Raw genomic sequence first — 24,559 nt, forward strand, 5'->3', positions numbered from 1 at the left:
GTGGCTAAATATGTCTTTTTAGACACAATAAGACCATTCCCAAGATGCACCACACTCTTTCATGGGCAAGTGACTTATGGGGGCTAGCAGTGTTACTGTAAATAGCAATAAAGAAATCGCTGGCTTATTGTATGTAAAAATACATATTTAGCCAATTGCACGCATGCCCCCAACCACTGAAATTAACATCGCTAAACGTGCTAAAACGATAGAACAAAGTAAATGAAAACATTTACTGTAACACTCATCTTTTATTTTCTCTAATGACAATCTAAAATATGTAGTAAAAAAGCAAAGTTGTCCTTTAAGTCCACCTTGTGAGTGCAGACCGTTTCTATAGACGGATCCTGAATGACACAACTCTGATTATGATTTTGAGAAATTAGGCTTTGTACACTCTGAGAGTAAAAAAAAAAAGAAGCTGTAACAAACGGTGACATATCCAGATTCATGAAGCTAGCCAAATCCAATCAGAAAGAGTAGCCTTATCAGATTAAACATACAGTATATAGAACACGGGGGATGGATCCAATTAAGCGGTTGTTGTGGCACCTGGCCACAACAATTTTTCCACTACACCCATGCTACACCCCCCTCATTTCTTTTGACCCTCTAATGCTGTTCGCGGGTCATTTTGACTTTTGGTTTAAAAAAAACAATACTAATATGAATTTTAACGTAACAAATCATCATCATACATCGACTTTGTCTCAATTCCAAACAATCCAAATGATTGAAATGGTAAAATAAACAGTGAACAGAAAGCGCTGTTCAGTGTGTCCTACAACAGCAGACAGGACGACAGACTGCTTGCAGGAGGTGCAAGATTTGTTAAGTAAAAATGTATATTAGTGTTGTTTTTTCAAACCAAATATCCCCCGGGATCAAAATGACCCGAACAGAACGAAGGTGTAGTGAATCTGAACAGAACAGAAGGGTTAAGGACCCCAATCTATAATATCCTAACTCCGAGGGGATATACAAATGGAACCAAATGGTCCATTTGGTTCCATGTGTACACCCTCCGAGTCATAGGTCTGTCTGTAACTCCTCAAGGACCACCTGGGGGTCCCCCGGGCCGCACTTTGAGAAACACTTTGGCGGCACTAGATGCTAAACACCTTAATGGACTTGTGTTTCTTGTAGCGCTGTCGAAGACAATGTTCAGACGATCAAGGAGTCACGGCGAGACAGTGTGTGGGAGCGGCGATGCAGACAGACTGAGCGGGATAACACATTCAAGACCGTTCTAGTCGACGCTCGCATGTCTTCTTACTCCCGGACATCAATGTCTGAGCACTGATCGCCTAGGGCTAGAAACGACCAGTCCAGGATGAAACGGGTCCTCGATCAACACACTCGACGGCGACGTTCGACAAAAAAATGGGACGAGGAGGAGGAAACGGTTTTGTTTCCGATCGGGCCGATCCATCCCGGCAGCGAACGGATCATCCCAGGCGTCACCAGTTGAACAGCGAGTTCTGCCCCAGGGTCATGAAGTAGATCTGGCTGCTGCCTCCGGACTGCACCGACGCAAAGAACACCTGCGGGACAACAAGAGGTGACATTCAGTAGGCCTGCAACTAGAGCAGGGTTTTTTTTACATCACAGTAGACTGACAGGAAACAGGGAGAGAGAGGGAGAGATGGGTAGTGACATGCGGCAAAGGTCGTCCGGATCGGGAATCGAACCGGCGACGCCGCGGCAACCATGCCTACGTGGCGGTGCCTGTGTGGTATGCGCCTTGACCAGTAGGCCACCAGACGCCCCCAGAGCAGGGGTTTTCAAAGTGGGTGACGGGGCACCCTGGGGTGCCGCGACGGCAGTCCAGGGGTGCCGCGAGATAATATGATAATATTTGGAATTTATTTGGACACTTGGAAAAATATTTGGTATCATTTTAAACTTGAAGTACAAAGTTGTTTTCAGTCAGTTCTCACCAAAATGGCTGTTATCTCAACGTTTTCCTCGCAACATAATCGCTAAAATATCATCACTGTCAGGCAGAAACCTCTGTCGCACAAAACTAGTGAAAGCAGCAGATCTACAAGCACACAACGCCTCAGTTTAGTACATTTTATAGATGATAAATACAAAACAAACGGTTTTGGACATATAAGGTTTCCACCCGACAACGATGATATGCTATAAATATAAGGTGCTGGGAGTGAAAATTAGAATGTAGGGGTGCCTCGGATTAAAAAAAATATTCATGGGGTGCCCTGAGACAAAAAGGTTTGGGAACCCCTGAACTAGAGAACCTGCAAAGACAACAAGAGGTGACATTCAGTAGGCCCCGTAAACAAACCAACATAAAGTTGAAGTGTATCTGAACATTTCTAAAGTGGCAATTTAAAGGTGATAGCATTTAAAAAGTATTTATGTCATATTGTTTATGTCCCAAAAACATTTTTTCAAGAGGTTTGAGGCTAAATTACCACTCCTGAATAGAGAGCCTCTCTCATTTTTGAATGGCTCTCAGAGCATTTTCAGCTGCAGTACCACCTTTGGCCTGAACTGCCCCCCCCCCCCCCCCCCCACACACACACACACACACACAAAAATTTTCAAAATTTGAAAAAAAATATTTTGTGATTTTTTTTTATATATCAGAGGGAGAAATTTTGAAGATAGCAGATCTACATGCTCACCACACCTCGCAACGCTCCTTGTTCCTTCCACGTGCTACGTCCAACCGGGGAAGCTCCCCCCTGTCAGGTGATAAGAAGTGGCCTGCTCACTTCTCATGCACTGAAGGAAGCATGAACTCAGAACTCTTTTTTTTTATCCCACGATTCTGTTTTTGGGATGGGCATAGCTACTGGCTAATTGCCTAAGCTGTAATCCTGGGCTCTACTCTCCCTCTGCCAACCTGGGGAGAGCCCCGAACTGAGCTCATGCTTCCTTCAGTGCATGAGGAGTGAGTGGGCAGGCCGCTTCTTATCACCTGATAGAGCGGATCTTCCCCTGGTTGTCGTGGAAGGAACTCTTATTCCAGCCAGTTCCTTTCCCCTCCATCAGGCGCCCCAACAAACAACGTTGCACATTCACTTAATCATCTGGGGACCCCCCCAAACATAATTTGGGTCCCACTGCCCTAGGGGGACACAGGGAGAACATGCAAACACCAGATGAGCCACCTTGTCGTTCCTCTCGCACAGGAACTTGAGCTTCTGGGCCTTCTTGTGCATGAAGACCCCCTCCAGGTTGCCCGTGTTGGCCGACCTCAGCTCGATGGCCTTGTCACCCCAACCCATCACCTGATTGGACTGTAGGTAGGCTGCAGGGTGGGGGGGAGAGAGAGAGAGAGAGGGGGGGGGGGGAATCATTTAAATGTTAGTAGTGTAGCAGCATTAAATGTATGTTGAATTGAATGATAACTAACTAGAAGTTTGCATAGGTTTACATAGATTGTGCATCACATTCACCAATTCACACACACAGTCATACACCGATGGCGGAGGAAACCATGCAAGGCACCAACCTGCTCACCGGGAGCAACTAAGGGTTCAGAGTGTTGCTCAAGGACTCTTCCACACTAACTCTGGGGAGCCCGACAGGGCCGTTTTTAGCTATAGTCGACCGCCTAGAGCGCCATCCTAGAGGGGGGGCCAAAATGGAGGGAGTGGACCCAAACCAGCCCCCGTCCCAAAACCGACTAAAATCATGCTAAAACCCGCAAAAATCGGGCTTGGACTTGTTTAAATTGGGGTCCTTTTGTTTAACTCAAACAACATTGAATGACAGACAAATAAAACACAGTACTATGCAAAAAAATATATAAGAAAAACAGTTGTAAAACATGATTCAAAAACAAATCGTATTTACAATAGAAAGGTAAGGAGGAGTTAAGGTTTGGCTAAGTTTTCTGTTACCAGTTTCGAGTAGCAGCCGCCAGTAAGTGGCTTTTCAGAGCGGTTTTAAAGGAAGGTAGGGATTAACACTCCTTTAAGGCCTTTAAATGAGTACAGACACAGGCAGAGAGAAAAACTACAGAGGGAGAGACAGACAGACAACCTCTATCCTAAAATAATGACCCAGCTAGTGGATGGACCCAATAGAAGAGAGAGTCATATTTTTAGTCCTGCCTGTCCCAAATCTGTCTTCACCCAGTATGACCCAACAACCCATATGGTGTGCTGGCTTGAAACCGCATATGGCCAAAACTGATGAGAAAAGAAATAGCAAATCACATGGAAAGTGTGTCTGTGCATTGTATATATATGGAACTAATGAAAAGTAGCCTATTTACAAAAGTGAAATACATAATAACTGTGTTGGATCCATTGGCACACTCTTTTTTACCCTCCATTTACTAAAAAAAAGTGGGCAAATCTGTGTCACTATAGATTTGAACTTCTTTAACCATTATTTTATGATTTAACTATTCAAAAATAGCAGATATACAAGCTCACTGCGTGCCACCGAGTGCCACGCTGCAAGCTTGTAGTTCTGCTATTTTTTTTTTTATAGTGACCATTTGTGCAAGTCTTTGAATATTTTTCACCCCGATTCTATAAATGTCTTCTTTTATCCTTCTTCTAAATCAATGGTTCTCAAACTTTTTTCATGTCGAGGACCCCCCAAAATGACGGGTATTTGGCCGCAGACCCCCATCTCACAATATGTTGTTCCAGGGACCCCCCCCCCCCCCCAGAAGCAATTATTTGAGTTACAAATTATACTAACCACTTGAAGTACATATTCTGAGAACTTTAGCCAACAATATTTTAGATAAAGAGGTTTGGTGTAGACTAGAGGTTTGGTGTAAAGGGGAAAAAGATGTTTTGGAGGCTTCTGTAAAGCCTCCATGTCTGAAGTGTAAACCGCTGTGATCACATCACGGTGGTTATTATTAATATCGTGATGCTAGCGACATGACAGCAGCGCAGCTGGCGTTCGGCCGTTGCCGGGCAACAGGTGAGGTAAACAAAGTGGGTGTCAGTCAGTCAATCACAATGCAAACTAGTGTTATTATTATATATAAGCTGCAGCAACACATTATATTATGGCCATGTTTTATTACACTGCCTCGAAGGTTTAGTACTGGTCCTGTTGACCTACTAGAGTTCTTTTCTAATATATAATTTTTTTATAATATTTATCCCACGATTTTGTAACCCATGTTTTCACCCAGTTCCAATTGCCAATGTAATCCTGGGCTCTGCTCTCCCTCTGCCGCGCCTGGGGAGACAACAGACTGACCTCAGCACGGCACCGAGTGCCGCGCTGCGAGCTTGTAGATCTGCTATTTTTGAAAAATCATGAAAATTATAATTTTGACCCGATTCTATAAGTGTCTTTTGAATCCTTCAAAGGTTTTTTGAAAAACCTATGTATGTCAGCAATCTGGCCAGCCATCGTCAACGAAAAGGTCCTTTTCACTTAACTGGCGCTCAGTTAATCTGTTCTTGAGAGACTGCTATGTCAGTGGTTCTCAAACCTTTTCATGTGAAGGACCCCCAAAATGATATGTTATTTGGCCACGGACCCGCATCTCAAAATATCTAGTTCCAGGGACCACCCCAGAAGCAAAATTTGAGTTACAAACGTTCGCTTTGAAAATACATAATGTTCAACGATTTGCACACATTTTCACGACTTTTAAAAAAAATAGCAGATCTACAAGCTCACAGCGCGGCACTCGGTGCCGCGCTGTGAGCTTGTATATCTGCTATTTTTCACCGGTTAAAGCATTCAATAAGTCTAGGCCTTAAATGGGTTGGTTAATGGGTAGAGCGTACCTACGGAGGCGGGCATCTCCCCCCACTGCAGGACGGTATCCTTGGTGATGCGTCCGTAGGTGTCGATGTAGACGCCCTCGTCCTCGTAGCACACCAGCACCTCGGTGCCCGCGCTGTTGGGCAGGATGATGATGGCATGGGGGCGGATGGAGCCCTGGATCTAATAATAATAATAATAATAAAGCATTTTATTTATAACGCACTTTACATTCAAAAAGAATATCAAAGTGCTACAGTACAGGGTTAAAAACAAGGCATAAGAACAGCAATAGGCAAACAACCAATTTCTTATATCTAAAACGGGTCAAGGACAATAAAAGGACAAGGCCCAGAAAAGATTAGGAAAACGCTTTCTGAAAGAGGTAGGTTTTTAGTCAGTTTGTATGTATTGTAGCCTACAAAACAGGATCTGTGAGAGGCAGGGACGTAGAGAGGATGTTAGAGAGGATGGAGCCCTGGATCTGTGAGGGGCAGGAGCCAGGGACGTGCAGAGAATGTTAGAGGGGCAGGGGCAAGAATTTCTTCATTTTAGGGGCAAGGCCACTTGGCCTTTGGTGTTGAGGGCACAAAGTCCAAATGCTAGGGCAGGAAGGCCATAAAATGAAACAAGATGTTAGTCCATTGAAAGAATTTGTTGAATCTAAGGGTTATAGGGATGATAACCTAATCTGCAGTGAAATAGATACATGATGGTATTTACAATCTGATGAATCCATGCTCAGCCCTGCACCAATCAAAGTCACTGGATTGGTTTAAAGATGGGGACTCGTGGGAGTTACGATTTCAGAATCTCAAAAGACACACGTCTACATGACAAGAAAGAGACAACAGTGTTTAGTATCTACATATTGACAAGAAAGAGAGAGAGGAGAAAGTGGTACAGTCAGCTGAGCCACTGTGGCCTCAGGTCATGCCATTAGTTTGAGGGGCACAAGGCCAAACTGAGGGGCAACGGCGGCCATGGCCTTCATGGCCTCCATGAAATTCCTGGGCCTGGCAGGGGCTAACATTTCTAAAAGGGCCTTTTGGTGAAAATATTAATAATAATAATAATACATTGTATTTGTAACACACACTTCAAATCTCAAAGTGCTACATTGAAAGGAAAACTGGAGGAATTAAAATAGACTACGATAATGCAAACAAGGAAATAAAAAAAAATCAGAACAGTGGTCACCTATATACAGCTAAGAAAGGTTTAAAAACACATAAGGCATCCACAATACTGTCTCGGCAAATGCCTTGTTAAAAAGAAAAGTCTTTAGTCCCCCTTTAAAAGCATGGATGGACTGTGGTGCTCTCAGGTGGTCAGGGAGGGCATTCCACAGTCGAGGAGCAGCTGAGCAGAATAATCGGTATCCCATGGTGCGTAGATAGAATTGAAAATAGCCGACCTCCAAGCTCACAACACGTCGTGTTGTGAGCTTGGAGGTCGGCTATTTCCGGTGCTTGATACCACACTGAACTAAGCATAATCAAGTCAATACTGGAGATGTGGCGTAAGAGCATGGATTTCTACTCAGAGAGGGCAATTCGTTCAACATAAGAGGCTGCATTCAAGTTCAGGAGAGTTTGGACAAGGCAATTCTCTTGAATGCTGCCTTCAGGTATGGCATGGAAAGAGGGGCATTTGCATTTCTTTCACCATAGTCAAAACTGCATCCATGGTCTGGAGAGGGCACTTTTTACAGACAGATAAAAGGGCAGGGGCTCAAGCCCCCTTTGATGTCTATGTGTGCACGTGCCTGATGAGAGGCACACACGCACGCACACACACACACACGCACGCACACACACACGCACGCACGCACGCACGCACGCACACACAAACACATGCAAATAGTTACTATGGGTTCATATCCTTATGCAAACAATCCAACGTCTGTTGAAAGAAAGTTGTCTGGCTGCGCAAGCACACACACGTACATGCACGTGTGTGCGTGTACGTATATGCTTGCACAATTCAGTTAAGCAACAGGTCTCTACCAGCAAATCAGGTCAGCGCTGAGTGTGTGTGTGTGTGTGTGTGTGTGTGTGTGTGTGTGTGTGTGTGTGTGTGTGTGTGTGTGTGTGTGTGTGTGTGTGTGTGCGTGCGCGTGTGTCCGCATGTAGAGCTAGGCTTAATGACGTTAACTAAAAGTAACACAAGAACTAAAACTAGATTTCAATAGAATTATTGAATGCTTTAACCAGTGATCAATTAAAGCATAAAATAATGATACACAATAACGTGTACAACTAGTGTTTTGTAGTGCTTCTATCTGCAGCTGATGGAAACCACAGCGAAAATGTCCTTTGGTTTCAGTCACAGATCTTCAAAGATAGCAGCAGCAGACCTGCAAGCTCGGCTGTGAGCTTGTAGATCGGCAATTCTTTTTCGGACCTTGTTGAATCTTGCCTACCGCATTATACAACATAAATATGTAAAACTAACACTGAAACTAATAAACCCTCAATTAACTAAAAGCATTTAACTCAATGAAAACTACACTAAACTACAAATGGTGGATTCTACAATTGCCCTCTAAAATCAGACATTCTTTAACATTTTCCTAATTACAAAACGCCAACGCTTAACCCAAGAAAATGCAAATCTTTGAATATATCTTTTTTTAAAGCGAACATTTTGTAACTCAAATATTTGCTTCTGGGTGGTCGTTCCCTGGAACAACATATTTTGATATGGTGGCCAAACATGTAATTTTTGGGGGTCCTTGACGTGGAAAAAGTTTGAGAACCACTGAATTAGAGGTAGGATTTAGAAGACATTTATAGAATGGGGTTAAAAAAACAAACAAAACAAAAAAACAATCATGATTTCTCAAAAATAGCAGATCCTTGAGCTTGTATATCTCTATCTATTTCTTTAATAGTTAAAACATAAAATAATTGTTTAAAGTAATAAAGTGTTTCCCGGTCTACATGGGTTAAATCTACAACGAGACAGAAGCCATCCCGATCTTAATGGAACTAAACTCAAATTAAATTTCAACCCTCTTAACTCTCACTAAACCATTTAAGGAAAAATACTTTTTGACGATTTTTCAAAAATAGCAGATCTACAAGCTTGAGCTTGTATATCTGCTATTTTTCAATAGTTAAAGCATAAAATAATGGTTAAATTGCTTCAAATCTAACGCGACCCCAGGTCTTTGAGGCTTGACAGAGTGCCATGCGTGCGTGCGTTACCTGCGTGCATGTGTGTGTGTGTGTGTGTACGTGTGTGTGCGTGCGTTACCTGCGTGTGTGCCACCACGATCCGGAGCATGAGGACGGGCATCCACAGACGCAGCGCGATCTTAATGCGTTGCCTCGGAATCAACATGCTTACATAATCCTATTACTATAATATCCCACTGAACTAAAGACAATGATGGCACCGCCACCGACGAGGCTCTGTGAGACGGCACATGCGCTGGTGCGTGCGTGTGCGTGCGTGTGTGCTTGTTCAAGTGTCGGTGCAAGTGTTCTGGAGAGTCTGCATGTAACTGAGAATGAAGAGTGTGTGTATGTGTGTGGGTGGGCGAGAGAGCGAGAGAGAGAGCAGCATGATAAAGTGTGGGAGAATGAGAAATTGAGAGAGTGTGTGTGTGTGTGTGTGTGTGTGTGTGTGTGTGTGTGTGTGTGTTGCCAGCTGACTGCAGCAGCGATGTAGGCAGCTGTGTGAGAGTGGAGCACATATGCAGGAGGAAATGGGAGAGGGAAAAAAAAGAAAGCCCTACAGGCACAAGAACAGGTCAGGACACACACACGCGCGCACACACACACACACACACACACACACACACACACACACACACACACACACACACACACACACACACACACACACACACACACACACACACACACACACACACACACACACACACACACACACACACACACACACACACACAGCGATCGAGGGAAGGAGGACAGGAGAGATGTATTTATAGAGCTTCTTCTCTCTTCCATCTCTCTCTCTCTCTTCTCCCCCTCTCTCTCTCTCTCTTCTTGAACTCCATATAAAGTACATATAAAAACAACATGCCCTCGTGGGACAAATGGGACACTTTCCGAGTTCGGGAGAAGAAGCAGATCTATCGTCATTTCCTTTGGTAAACAGAAAAGAAGTAGCCCAAGTACACAGTTCAGAACTCAGGTCCAGTTTAGTTTAGTCTAGAGGAGTTTTTTTAAGGACCCAGTTAAAAAGGAAATGCCCTGAGAGGGCAAAGGTTCTGTCCCAGGATAATGGATCATCACGATAATATCGCAAATCGTGATTTCTTTTGTCACAATAATCGTGATATGAAATTTTCATATCGTCCCATCCATAGTCTCACGTAGCCAGACAACTATTCCACAATCTCAGAAAAAACTATATAGAGTCCGGAACTACAGCACACTAGCACAGACTATAGTGGCGTTTCCATAAAGCTACTTTTTGCGCATTAACGGCTTATTCGCAAAATGTTTTTATGGAAACACTTCAAAATGCGAATAAACTTTCATTATCCGCAAAAAAGATTATCCGCTTGGAGGAGGAGGATTTTGAGGCTTAATCGAATAAACTAAATGCGCATAAGTGAATGGAAACTGGTCAGACAATAAATGCGAATAATATATGACGTTCTGGTCCATATCGTCCTCCTATAACACTTTCCCCCGCCGCTTAATTAATGTCCATTGCATAGCGTTAGCCTACAAAACAAACTGGTTGTTACACACAGAGTGACCCTTCGTCATCACACCCTGTTGCGCAGGCCAAAAGTGTCCGTACAAGCTCACAGCAGCTCGCATCTGCGACGCTGCAGGATGCATTCTGCCCGGAGGACTCAACCGGGCGGCGGGGCGGCCGCCTCGGCTCGGGGACGCCCCTCGGGGCGCCCCGACCGGGGTCGCTTGCTCTGTGCTCCCGCCGGCCACACTTTCTCCGCGGCGGTGCGTCGCGACTGGCTCTGGGTCGGGATGCGTGTGCAGCGAGTCACAGCAGTGCCCTCATGTCTCTCGGTCTGAAAAATTCAGCCCCATCCCAGCTCTGTGCACTGTGTGCAAGCCCGCGGGAAGTGTTTACAGCAGGTCGGTCAGACGGACCCAGGCAGGATCTCCCAAGAATCGCATTTCACCAGTTTAATGGAAACGGGCTAAATTCGCTTTGTCTTAAAGCGCATTTCTGATAATTCGCTTCCCTAATTCGAATAAGTTTATGGAAACGCCACTTGAGTCATTATAATGAACTGTAGTCCCATTGGAAACATAACAGAAGCACAATAGCACAGACAGTCATTATAATGAACTGTAGTCCCATTGGAAACATTACAAAAGCACACTAGCACAGACAGTCATTATAATGAACTGTAGTCCCATTGAAAACACAACAGAAGCACACTAGCACAGACAGTCATTATAATGAACTGTCGTCCCATTGGAAACATAACAGAAGTACACTAGCACAGACAGAGTCATTATAATGAACTGTAGTCCCATATAACAGAAGCACACTAGCACAGAGTCATTATAATGAACTGTAGTCCCATTGGAAACGTAACAGAAGCACACTAGCACAGACGTAGTCATTATAATGAACTGTAGTCCCATTGGAAACATTACAGAAGCACGCTAGCACAGACAGAGTCATTCGAGTGGCATATTCTTGTTATGGTTGTATAGTTTAAGAAAACATATGACAACATCATGGAAGTAACACCAACAACACCAGAGAAAGACGAAATAACGTCCCCCAATTTTTTTTGAAAGGAGACATAACACTTCCAGTAGGACGCTACTGCACCAAGGGAGCGGGTGCGTCACATCCGCTTTATCCCCATGCTCATCATAAGACTACCGTTGCCCCAGACTGTATGACGGGAGCATTTGCAAATGGCAGGAGTCAACAGGCTGGTCACGCGAGACTAGGGACCCACAAATTACAATTTAGGCATTTAGCAGACGCTCTTATCCAGAGCGACTTACAATAAGCAGGTAATACATCAACACATCAACATCACATCAATGCATCAAATGCATAGCAATATCAATCTAGAGAAATAACACAGGTAGACACCTAATCAGTAAAAACATTATAAAAGAGAGAGAGAGAGAGAGAGAGAGAGAGAGAGAGAGAGAGAGAGAGAGAGAGAGAGAGAGAGAGAGAGGTAGACTGTGTATCAGTGTGACGGTGGTGAGTCACCAACGGGGCTGCCACCGTTAGCTGCACCTGCCCACATACTAACTGGATCACTGGTGGAGTGTTCCTTCATCCATCTACCAAACATATCCTCGTGTGAATGGCCCTGACTAATGCTCATGATAGCATACAGATGTGCCATTTCAACCATAGACTGTATAAAATATATGGACAAAGCAAAGCCGTTGGTTTCTATGCAGCGCAAATGACACAATTTGGGTCCTTGGCATGGGTGTTGCCATCATAGATTGTAAAGGCACCAGAGGATGCTATTGGCTGCCAATGGTCACGTGCAACCGCAGAGATACATGGAAGAATGTGGTCGGAGCCTCCCGAAATACAGCACACGAAGAAGAACACAGCCGGCAGTTTAGTTGGCCACGCCCCCCGCAACTTTATCATCAATTTTAACATAAATGGGACCTTATTTTCACAAAACGCATATCATCGTGATTGAAAGGCAATTTTTAACTAGCGATAGGAACCATAAAGTATGTATGAAAGTGTTAATTAAGGTTAGAAAACGAAAGGGGAAAATGAATGGGGTCCAATGGAGGGGGGGGGGAGCGCAACTAGCGGCCAATCATAGGAAGTTTTAGTTCCTTATCGGGCTCATTTTAAATTGGCGGAACAATGCCCCTGGTTTCAACTCTGCAGTATTTACTGCTCTTTTCCTGAAAATGTCCTGCAAATGATTGTCTTCCAAAGGTTTCTTTCCATGTTTTGCCTTTCAAATTTTCATGGAGAATTCAGAATGGAGCGTATTTTTGCAGAAACTCGCAAATGGCAAGAAAACCACTCCATCCCTGAAAAGCAGAGTCAGAGAAGGTCATAAAAATAACTAAAATAGCTGATCTACAAGCTCAATGTTCTGCCAATCCACTGGAAATCTACTGTCTTGCCAATGGCATGGTGTGTGAAGTTCTTAAATGGCACATCTGTATCCTCCTGTTTCCGTGAAAATTTACAGTAGAATTATTTGTGGACAGTGTTGATTTCAGTTTTTATTTCGTTGACGAAATTGTCAATATATTTAGTCTTAGTTTTAGTCATCACAGCTTAGATTTTATTTAGTGTTCGTCAGTGAAAAAAACGCAGTCGACAAACATTTTTTGTCATAGTTTTAGTCGACGAAATCAACACTCCTTCTGCACAATGCACGATGGGACGTTGGAAACTTGTGGATAATTGAAGTCTTGTTTGAAATGACAGTCTTACATGGGTAGGGCAGGTAGAGGTCATAGGGTTAGAGGTCGTAGGTCACAGGGCAGACAATTGGACTCGAGTCATAGAGACTTGACTCGAGTCGGATTTGAGTCGCAAATTTGACGACTTGCAACTCGACTCAGACTTGAGGGCAAAAAACTTGAGACTCGACTCGACTTGACTTGGAAGACAATGACTCCAGACTCGACTCGACTCGACTTGAGACACGCTGACTCGGACGACTTGTAGCATGTTGTGGTTTTTCATTGTAGGCTGTTTTTTTTTTCATGTGGATATCATTCTAATATGACCGGCAGGGCGGTCGTCAATGCTACGCTGACTCGACTTTACTTGACAACCTTGTCACTCGACTCGACTTGACATAACCTTGTCACTCGACTCGACTTGACATAACCTTGTGACTCGACTCGACTTGACATAACCTTGTGACTCGACTCGACTTGACATAACCTTGTGACTCGACTCGACTTGACATAACCTTGTGACTCGACTCGACTTGACATAACCTTGTGACTCGACTCGACTTGACATAACCTTGTGACTCGACTCGACTTGACATAACCTTGTGACTCGACTCGACTTGACATAACCTTGTGACTCGACTTGACTTGCCCACAACAGAAAAACTTGAGACTTGCTTGAGACTTGGACCAAATTACTTGCTACTCGACTTGGACTCGGATCAGAAGGACTTGTACAATTGTCTGTCACAGGGTCTTACATGTGTGGGGAGGTAGAGGTCGTAGGGCGTTCCCGAGTCGACGTCGATGGCGTGGAAGCCGGACAGGGAGCCGTAGATGACCTTCAACCTCTGACCCTCCTCCACCGTCAGGTCAACGGACACGGGCTTCTGGGGCAGGCTGCTGAACGACTGGAGACACACACACACACACACACACACACACACACACACACACACACACACACACACACACACACACACACACACACACACACACACACACACACACACACAGAGTTACTACAGGGGGTCCTCCAAATCTTTGAGTGATAGAACGTTTTTTTTTTCTCCTTGTTATATTTAACCATATTCTAGTATTGATGGTTCAAGTGGTTAAACACAAATTGACAAGAATCCAAAATACATTGACGATTGTGCTGTCAAACAATGAAACTACATGGATGAGCAGGTTGTGGGGGTCCCTGCTTCATCTCTCTCTCACCCTAGGGGGTCCTTGGCCTGAAAAGGTTGAGAACCACGGTGTTAAACCAAAGAAAAGTAGTAACTTCCCTGGAATCCAGGTTTTGGGTTTGGAAGCGTCAGTGACGGTGTGTTTCTGGGTGAGGATGGTGACGAGTCAAACAGCCTCGTGGGATGTGGAGCAGAGAGGAAAGTAGCTCAGGCCACTGAGGACCACTAGCACATGGACCACATGCTCTGATGAGGGTGTGTGTGTGTGTGTGTGTGTGTGTGTGTGTGTGTGTGTGTGTGTGTGTGTGTGTGTTAAGGTGGCACTGTCAGTGGCTTTAGTTCTACATACAGTGTATAGACGGAAGACGACTTTTGTGCGGCTATGTATAAGTCTCTGAGCGTCACAGACCTTAAAGGGACTACACCAGGAATTTACAGTTTTCCAATTTGTATGTATTTTTATCTCAGTTTATGGGCAGATCTGTAAGCAGGTCTCAGAACGGGCTGCAGAACTGCTGTGCTGAGTGGGGGTTGGGGAGGGGTGGGCAGGCCTGAGAAGGAGGCAGGAGGAGCTGGGACAGGGTTGAGGAGGGGTGGGCAGGCCTGAGAAGGAGGCAGGAGGAGCTGGGAGAAGGTTGTGGGCAGGCCTGCTGAGCAGGAGGTGGGTAGGATTGTGGGGCCAAAACTGGCTCAATAGCGCAGTCCTTCCACTCAGGACAAGGTGGTACTGCAGCTGAAAATGCTCTGAAAGCCAGGCAGAAATGACAGGGGCTCTGTATTCAGGAGTGGTAATTTAGCCTCAAACCTTTTGAAAAATGCTTTTTGGGACACAAATAATGTTATATACATTATTTTTTTAAAAGCATGGTGTAGAACCTTTAAATGAATAATTCTAAAACGGTTAGTCCCAAATTCTCCCAATACTTGATTCTTATTGGCTGGATTCTTATTAGACCAGTGTCTAAATCACACGATAATCCACACCTTGAATGAGTTTATATCAAACCCAGGCGTGTTATGTCTTCCCACAGTGTTGGGCAGCTTAACTAGGGAAGGGAGCACTTGATTTTTCTACAAACCCCAGCTGTGCGGGTGCTTCTAAGCACCACCCGCATGCATAGGGCGGTGACTGGGCTCCGGGGCGGGCCTTGTAAAGGCAACAAGCGCCCCCTATTCTCCAGGCACCACTCGGATGTTTGGCTTAGGTTGCTATGCTAGCGGTTTTGATGTGATGTTCACCCACATAGCAGCTAAATCTGGATGGAAATAAACATGTGTGTGGATCGAATATGGTTCTTAACATGAGATTGATCTAACAAGTGTTGTTTCCCTATTTTTTGGAAAAGAATATGTGACTTTATAAACACACACACACACTGGCTTCCGTTCCTGGAATGTGGCTGGTAAACAAGGAAATGTATCTTCCTGGTGGCGGAGAAGTATACTTTTTTCTTTTATATTGCATGATTAGAATAAGCAATTATAAGCCATGCGAGGCATGTGGTTACCTGTATTTTATAACGTCTGAGAGGTCAGCCGTTATAAAACACCAGGTAACCACATGTCACTAACTGACCTTAAACGCCATGAACTTGTGGTAGGGTTTGGGGGCCCAGGCGTACACCTCCACCGCATTCTTCAAGGCAATCACCAAGAACTTGATCTTCTCGTAGCGCACTGAAGGGGAAAAAAACGCACATACATTTCTTTATTTTAAACACTTTCAACCTGGCTCCCCTACTTTTAGGCACAAAGTAAAAATTCAAATTAAAGAAACTTTTTTATAACTTAGTTAATCATAAAGTGTCTTTGTACAGTAACTGATTAACTGTTTTACTGCCTTATTTATCATTTATTTATTTGTGCTACTGCCATCAAAGTAGCTTAAAAGTAGCTTACCTTTGCGATGTTATAGACAATTATCCATTTTTTTTAATACACATGCATAGATGTAATCAAGCTAAACAGGGGCAGCCACATGCAATGAATGAGGCTGCAAATGTCACTCGCTTCCCCCCGTAGCTCAGCGCATAGAAATGCATATTCTAGATCCAGTCCATTGAAAACGTCCAGAAAGTGATTTCGACTCCATTGTTGTTTATGTGTAGTCGAGATTTGAGATGAGCGTTATGGGAGCTGTTTCTACTGTACAAACCCGCGTCACACATCAGCTTACAGTGCTCAAACAAGGTAAGGTACGAACAAACGGCCATTCGTTTTGCAACAGCCTGAATGGGGCGAACGTTAACTCTTTCCATGCCACAGAGGTAGATTGACGAGAATTATTAATTAGGCAACCAAGCCACAGATGAAGGTTGACGAGAATAGGCTATTTTTGTTATAAAACAACTCAAAATACATTATTTTTGCTGATTTGACAAACAAGGGTTTCATACCAAAAACTTTGCCTCCCTCCAGTGGCAGATCATGAGACTGAATGAAAATGAGGAAGTGCAAGGCCCATCTGTGTCTGCTTTGTTGTGACTCTAGGTTAGAATGCATTATACATAAAAACACACGTTGATCCTCACCCGTAAGTCGGATTTTCATTCCGAAAAAAATCTGAGCAGCTGGTGGCAACCCGGTTCCGAACGTTACCAGCACATGCACGGAGCGCCCGACGCAAAAGTAGGTTTTTGCTCATTTTGTTAGCATGGTTGTATATGAGTGTAACTATGGTGGAATTTAGCGTCACCCAGGGTACTGAAAAGAATGGACAGAACGGATAGATGTGTAAACAGCGTTTTCTTGTGGTCGTAAAAAAAAAACACTGAAATGGGCTGGCTTTAACTCATTTGCTGCCATTTAACAATACCTTCGTACTCCAATCCTGCCAAACTGTCTCCATAGACTTCCATGTAATTCATAGTGCACGGATCATGCACACCCATGCCTAGATAATGCACCACGTGTGTCCACATTGCTCACAGCTTTCAAACAAAAGAATCCGAATGGAAATCCGTTCAGGCATTCATGAGATAGCAGCCACTATGTTTTACACTGTTGTGAGCTTGGAGGTCTGCTACCTGAGTTGTATGGGGGTTGTATGGGGGTTAAACAAGCAATTTCGCGATCGCTATCATGCCTACTAACGTTTTTGGGGTCCAAAAAAAAAAGAAAAAAAAAATGGCGGCCATTCTCGGGTTCCTCGGGCGTGGCAGGGAGGGACATCCCAAAATTCTCGGGTTCCTCGGGCTTGGCAGGGTATGAGTTAATGTAATGTACATGGCGGTAAAAGAGTTAACTGCAACCGGACGGCTGTATCTCAGCTTCTTTTCCCATAGTGCGCGTTTTGTCAAAACGGGCTGTTTTCTATGGACCATGACTTTCACACGGACCATCGCGGTTGTATTTCTTCTTCTCCGCATAAAAGAAAAGACCTCTGCGGCTGAGAACGGGAGCCGCCGCACGCACGGAGCCATCGGAAATCAGGCGAGCTTGTAGATCTACTATTTTTCTTTTAAATCGTGAAAATGTGTGCAAGTCTTGGAACATTTCAATTCCTTCTAAGGTTTTTTTGAAAAAAAAAAACTATGTTTCCCCATCTCAAAACATTTATTTCCAGGGACCCCCCAAAAGCAAAATGTACAAATGTTCCCTTAAAACATACATATATTCAAAAGATTTGCACACATTTTCACGACTTTTCAAAACATAGCAGATCTACAAGCTCGCCGTGCGGTGAGCTTGTATATCTGCTATTTTTCAATAGCTAAAGTATAAATTTAACTATTGAAAAATAGCAGATCTACAAGCTCACAGCGTGGCACCGAGTGCCGCGCTGCGAGCTTGTAGAGCTGCTATTTTTTTTAAATCGTCATTTCTTTTGCGAGTCTTTGAATACATCTTTATAAAAGCGAACATTTGTAACTCAAATATTTGCTTCTGGGGGGTCCCTGGAACAACATATTTTGAGATGGGGGTCCGCAGCCAAATACATGTCATTTCGGGGGTCCTTGACATGAAAAAGTTTGAGAACCACTGATTTAGAAGAAGGATTTAGAAGACACTTATAGAATCGGGTCAAACATATTCAGAAGAGTTGCACAAAATGTTCGTGATTTTGCAAAAATAGCAGATCTACAAGCTCGCATCTGCGTTCAGGCCTAGATGGATTAAGGGCCCTTCCACCTTGGGCCCTGGTAACTCAGTCCCCCTTGTGACACCCCTGGGTTTCCCCCAGTTCACAGTTTACAGTTTAGGCATTTAGCAGACGCTTTTAATCCAAAGCGACTTACAATAAGCAGATAAAACATCACAATAATAAACAAGATAATATGTCAGTACATTAACAGCAATATAACAATGTAAATGGATATCTAGGGTTAGGGTTAGGGTTAGGGTTAGGGTTCTAACCCTAGAGAAAACACAATATAATCAAAGTTATAAAAAAAACTAAAAAAACAAACAAATGCTAACTAGCTTCATGTATGGTCATTGATTTTTCTGTAGTGCTAAGGGTTTAGGTGGAGTCTGAAAAGGTGAGTCTTCAGTCCACGGCGAAAGCTAGCGAGTGAGTCCGTTGTTCTAAGTGCGACGTACAGGGAGTTTATTCCACAACTTGGGAGCCAGGAGGGCAAACTCTCTCGGACGAGTGGATTTTTGCCCTGGAGTTTTTAGCGAGGGTTCTGTCCCCCAGGGCCCGTGCTCGATCACTCACCCACTTTGTAGTGAGCACAGCCCTCCAGGTCGCCCACGGACGTCCAGCCCTGTCTCTTCTCCACCTCGGGGTCGTTGTGGAGGATCTTGTTCCTGAGCCACGACAGGTAGTACAGACGAAGCTTGTTCTTTTTACCTGGGAGAGACAGAGAGAGAGAGAGACCCTCATCAAAAAACACTACTGAATCACTACACAAAACCTATTCGTGTAGTAGTGACTGTGTAGTCATGTGTAGCAATTGTGTAGTAAATCTGTAATGTATTCACTACTCATGACACACCAGTAGAGTTTTGTAGTGAAACAGTAGTGTTTCCAGTAGTAATCAATCAGAGTAGTGAAAAAGCTGTTAAAACACTACTGCTTCACTACAAGGGCATTTAAATAGTGATTATGTAGAAATTTTACTACTTGTTTATGTGTAGTGAATATGTAGTCACAACACTACATATTCACTACTCATGACACACCAGTAGAGTTTTGTAGTTTAACAGTAGTGTTTCCAGTAGTAATCAAGCAGAGTAGTGAAAAAGCTGTTAGAACACTACTGCTTCACTACAAGGGCATTTAAATAGTGATTATGTAGAGATTGTACTACTTACTTGTGTAGTGAATATGTAGTAACAAGTAGAGTTTTTTACTACTTGCTCATATAGTGTGTGGCAATTGTAGTCCTACAGCGGCCATGTTTTTTTAGGGGGGGGGGGGGGGGCAAACACAGGTGTTCTGATTGGAGTAGAACATTATTAGTTCTATGCCAATCAAACAATTGAAACACCTGTGTTTGACCCAAAACATATAGTGAATATGTAGTAAAAACACTACAGAAACACTACTTGTTCTACCTTGGAACCAGTTTAAACCGGTTTGTGGGAAGCTGCTGCTAACAGCCAGGAGTTTTACCAGCTCTCATGGAGTCATTTCATTTATTCCTTTTCGGTAGGTGAAAATTAAAACAGGAGAAGGTCACTCTGAGGTAAAAACCAGGACTGTGAGAATTTGCGACCCCACAGTCCTTAAACTAGCATTGAAAAGCCAACCATGAAGAACAAAGTCATCCCAAATCCTATACTTCCAGCGGCGGGAGTCCGCAGGAGCATCGCGGCGGATGGTGGTGCTGGTCCTCCTTCCGGAGGACATCATGACGACAGGACCTCAAACCCACGGGAACGAGGGAGGGTTCTGTCTGACCACAGCATCCCACCCAATGCACTCATGCGTTGTCGGAGACCATTTGTAATGGGGACCTTCAACGCATGCACAGTGAGAGAAGAAGCTAGACTGGTGGAATTGGCACACTGTGCTGAAGAGCAGGGGGTAGAGATCCTGGGAGTCCAGGAACACAGAAGAGTCCACACTGTTGACCCCACTGATGACCAGATAGTTGACCAGATAGTTTACCGCAAAGTGGAGAAACGCACGTTCATCACTGCATCTGCGTGGCGAAACGGGGCCCAGGCTGCAACAGGGGGTGTAGGACTAATGCTGGGTTCTCTGGCGCGCAGGGCCCTTCGACGGGTTCACAAGCACACCGAAAGGATCCTAATGGCTGAGTTTGCAGGTAACCCAGTAACAACAGTCTTAGTGGTGTACTCGCCCACTAACGGATGTTGAGAAGTTCTATGAGGACCTCACAGCAGCAGTCCGAGGTGTCCCAGCGCACAACTTCCTGGCAATCCTTGGCGACTTCAACGCCAGGATTGGACAGGAGGACGCTCCATTCCCATACCATGAGTCTACCAACCGCAACGGCGCATACCTCACAGCCCTTCTCATGGAACACCAGCTCCTGGCAGCGAACACCATGTTCCGGAAGAGAACAGGGAAGAGATGGACCTTCCGAGACCGAGCCTCAAGGCCTGGGGAGCTACCTAGGCTATACCAGTTGGACTACATCCTAGTGAGGCAAAAGTGGAGGAATTCCATCCTGAACGCTGAGCCATACAGCACGTTCAGCTCTGTAGGCTCTGACCACCGTGTGGTCTCCATGAGGGTACGACTGAGCCTCAGGGTCCCCAAGCCAAGCCCCAAGATTCGGCATGACTGGAAGGCATTCACGACCAATCCGGGCCTCCAAACCAGGTACTCGGAGGAAGTCAGGAAGCGCTTTCGGCAGCTGGATAGGGGAGAGGAGCCCAGCCGTGAATATGGGAGATTCATCACAGCGAATGAGGAGGCGACCAGACTGTGCGTGCCAGTGCTGAACAGAGTAAGAGCACCACCACGGTCCAGACACCCGAAGGTTGTAGCAGCACGAGGCAGGATGGAGGAAGCACGACTCAACTTTGAGCGTGAACCAACAGAGGAGGGTCGCGAGACACTGAACGAGGCCAAACTGTCTCTCTTCAGCACCTACGACGCCATCAAAGGGGAAGAAGTGATGGAAAGTGTGCGAAGAGTGCAGGCAGCGCAAGGTGAAAGGCAATACGGGGAGGCCTGGAAGGTAATAAATGAGATGACAGGGCGGAAGAGGGCCAAGGAGGGCCAGGTGGAGGGACACAGTCCAGAGGAGAGGGTGGCAACATGGTTCGACCACTTCCAGAGGCTCCTGGGAACATCAGTGGAAGAGGGAGAGGAGGAAAATATACCGACAGTCCTCCAGGGCCTGAACATCGACGATGGACCCTTCACAATCAGCGAGCTCGCCAGGGCAAAATCCACCCTAAGAGAGGGAAAGAGTGCTGGGCCGGATGGCATACCCCCAGAGGTCTTGAAGAACTGCGACCTAGACAACCTCATCCTAGACTTTTGCAACAATGCTCTACAGCACAACAAGCAACCTGAAATATGGTCTCTGTCTAATATCATCCCGGTGCCTAAAGCTGGAGACCTCTCAAAGCCAGACAACTACAGAGGCATCAGCCTGACATGTATCACTGCTAAGGTCTTCAACCGAATGATACTGAACAGGATACGGCATGCCATCGACCCTCACCTGAGAGAGAACCAAAATGGTTTTCGAGAGGAGAGAACAACCGTAGCACAGATCCTGGCATTAAGGAGATTAATAGAGGAGGTGAAAAAGAACAACCTAGCAGCTGTACTGTGCTTCATTGACTTCAAAAAGGCTTTTGATTCTATCCACAGAAGCAAGATGGTGAAGATCCTTGAGGCCTACAATGTCCCTCCCAACATTCTCCGGGCTATCGAGACCATGTACGCAAAAACAAGGGCCAAAGTGGTGACCCCAGATGGCAGCAGTGAGGTGTTTGACATCCGAGCTGGGGTAATGCAAGGAGACACCCTAGCCCCCTACCTCTTCATCATAGTTCTAGATTATGCGCTCAGGAAAGCCATAGGGGGACGGGAACAAGAGCTTGGCTTCACGCTAACACCAAGGAGGTCAAGACGGCATCCCGCAGTAGTTCTGACAGACCTGGACTATGCGGACGACATCAGCCTGCTCTCCGACAGCATGGAACAAGCACAAGAACTCCTGAACAGGGTGGAGATAGAGTGTGCCAAAGTTGGTCTCAGGCTAAACGCTAAGAAAACTGAGGTTATCACCTATAACCTACCTGATCACTCACCTCTGACAACAGAAGGAGCTGTGTTGAAGGAAGTCAAGGACTTCAAGTACCTGGGCGCATGGGTCGACTCAACTGAGAAAGACCTTAAAGTAAGGAAGGCACTCGCTTGGAGGGCCCTGAACGGCATGAACAGTGTATGGAACTCTAACCTCCCCCGCCAAATCAAACTTAGCTTCTTCTTTGCAACGGTGGAGTCTGTTCTCCTCTATGGCAGTGAATGCTGGACCCTGAAGCCAACCCTGCAGAAGTCTCTAGACGGGTGCTACACTAGAATGTTGCGTGCAGTACTCAACATCAACAGGAGTGCACATGTTACAAACGAGAGCCTGTATGAGGGAATACCAAAGGTAAGCGAGAAAATTGCCACCAGAAGAATGAGACTAGCAGGACACTGCCAAAGACACCAGGAGCTTCCAGCCAGCAAATTGGTACTGTGGGAGCCAACACACGGGCACCGGCCGCGAGGACGTCCCACAAAAACATACGTGGACATACTCAAGGAAGACGTAGGGACACAGAACACCAATGAGCTGGCCAGATGTATGGAGAACCGAGATGACTGGAAACAACGATGGAGGGCTCGTCTGAGGACGACCTAGATAGAAAACACTGGATAATGTAGCTGTTACATGTATGTTAAGAATGTTTTCTGTTGTGTTTTTATAGAAAGTGTGTATTTTCCTGCCTGCTAGCAGCTAACCAGTAAACAAATACTAAGCTAATGCTAACGTTAGCTGATGCTAAAGTTATTACAGTACATCCTAAAGGAACTGAATTTTCAAATTGTGTTGTGGACAGCTTATAGTAGGCCTATGTCCTTTTGATAGAAGCGGTCATTTTTTTGTTTTGTATCATCATAAGGTGTTTTGATGTGTAGTATTTGTGGGTAACAGAGCTAACATAGTTATTTAGCAGCAGTTCTTCTTCTGTACACTGTCAGAGTTAAGGGGAGACCTTGACATTTGAAGAAACACTGTTGTGAATGGTTATTCATTGTATTGTATCCACATCCAGAAGCTATTTATTGTTTTTATTGTTACAAGAATGTTATACATTCCTGTTTCTCATTATGTCTACATTCAGTAGCTATTTGCTATTTGTTTGTAAAGCCTCCTGGGACCCCATGCTATATTATTAGAAGTTGGGAACCAAATGGACCTGACCCATTTGAACACTGTATAGGGGAGTTATGGGGGATTATAGCCAAATGCATAACTGGGGGTCCTTGAAATTGAAACGTTGGAGAACCAGTTCTGGGCTCAGCTGAGGTGTGTGTGTGTGTGTGTGTGTGTGTGTGTGTGTGTGTGTGTGTGTGTGTGTGTGTGTGTGTGTGTGTGTTTTTAATATGTTGAATCTAGGGTTGCAATACCTCCCTTTCTTTTCCTAAGTGTTGAACTTTGGAAGTGCTCGTCTTCAATAACGCAACGTCCCGCTGCCTCCTACATTATGTGACATTTAGATCCAGGTGGTACAGTGGACCATTGAGTGATTTCCCACGAGCGCTTCCAAACTCCAGCACTTAGAACCTGAACTGAATTTCTTGACAGAGATCATAACATGTCTATGTGGATTTTTATGTAACAAACACTTTGCAGATAGCAAGAGGATACCGGTAATTCAAGCTTTCCATAGAGCGCAATATTGGTGAGTTTGACGTCGTTTAATATAATCAGATTGCAAAAAAACTGTTTTGATGCATTGGCTGCCTATGGGAGGTATTGCAACCCTAGATTCAACCAATTAAAAAAAATCTAGTGTTGCAATTTGTGGCTAAATTTGTACATTGCTAGTGCATAGTGACTGTGATATCCACCCCTATACTCATTGATGATATCTGCATTCATTCATAGATGTATTGACATAATATTAATTCATATAGGTCTAATCAGTGACCCTGTTGACTGTTAACCATTCAAGCCCCCTAAATAATCATATTTGAGCTGGGGACCCTCCACCCTGACAAGCACTTGGAGTAGTAAGCTTGTGTAGTAAGCTTGTAGATCTGCTATTCACAATTGTTGCCTCTTTCTTATATCATTTGACAATTTGGCCAATGTTTGACCACGTTTTATATAGTTT

At 44.7% G+C, this 24,559-nt stretch overlaps 1 protein-coding gene across 3 annotated transcripts in view; it reads right to left on the reverse strand.

Moving 5' to 3' along the window:
* Positions 1-1,042: 1,042 nt before the first annotated feature.
* The window catches only part of LOC308302113 (mitogen-activated protein kinase kinase kinase kinase 4-like), a 173,742-nt gene continuing 150,225 nt past the window's right edge, over positions 1,043-24,559 (reverse strand). For 2 of the 3 annotated variants that reach the window (XM_080746309.1, XM_080746308.1), the window contains 6 exons: positions 18,954-19,088; positions 15,870-15,970; positions 13,862-14,011; positions 5,745-5,904; positions 3,141-3,280; positions 1,043-1,544 (listed from right to left, as the gene is read on the reverse strand). In XM_080746309.1, coding sequence (XP_080602435.1) covers positions 1,461-1,544; positions 3,141-3,280; positions 5,745-5,904; positions 13,862-14,011; positions 15,870-15,970; positions 18,954-19,088 — 770 coding nt within the window. In that variant the 3' untranslated portion in view covers positions 1,043-1,460. Of the gene's footprint in view, positions 1,545-3,140; positions 3,281-5,744; positions 5,905-13,861; positions 14,012-15,869; positions 15,971-18,953; positions 19,089-24,559 lie in introns of those variants that run through there. The other variant, XR_013962934.1, reaches the window with a different exon arrangement.

The sequence above is a fragment of the Nannobrachium achirus genome (assembly GCF_963921795.1).
Source record: "Nannobrachium achirus genome assembly, chromosome: 17".
Taxonomy (NCBI): Eukaryota; Metazoa; Chordata; class Actinopteri; order Myctophiformes; family Myctophidae; genus Nannobrachium; species Nannobrachium achirus.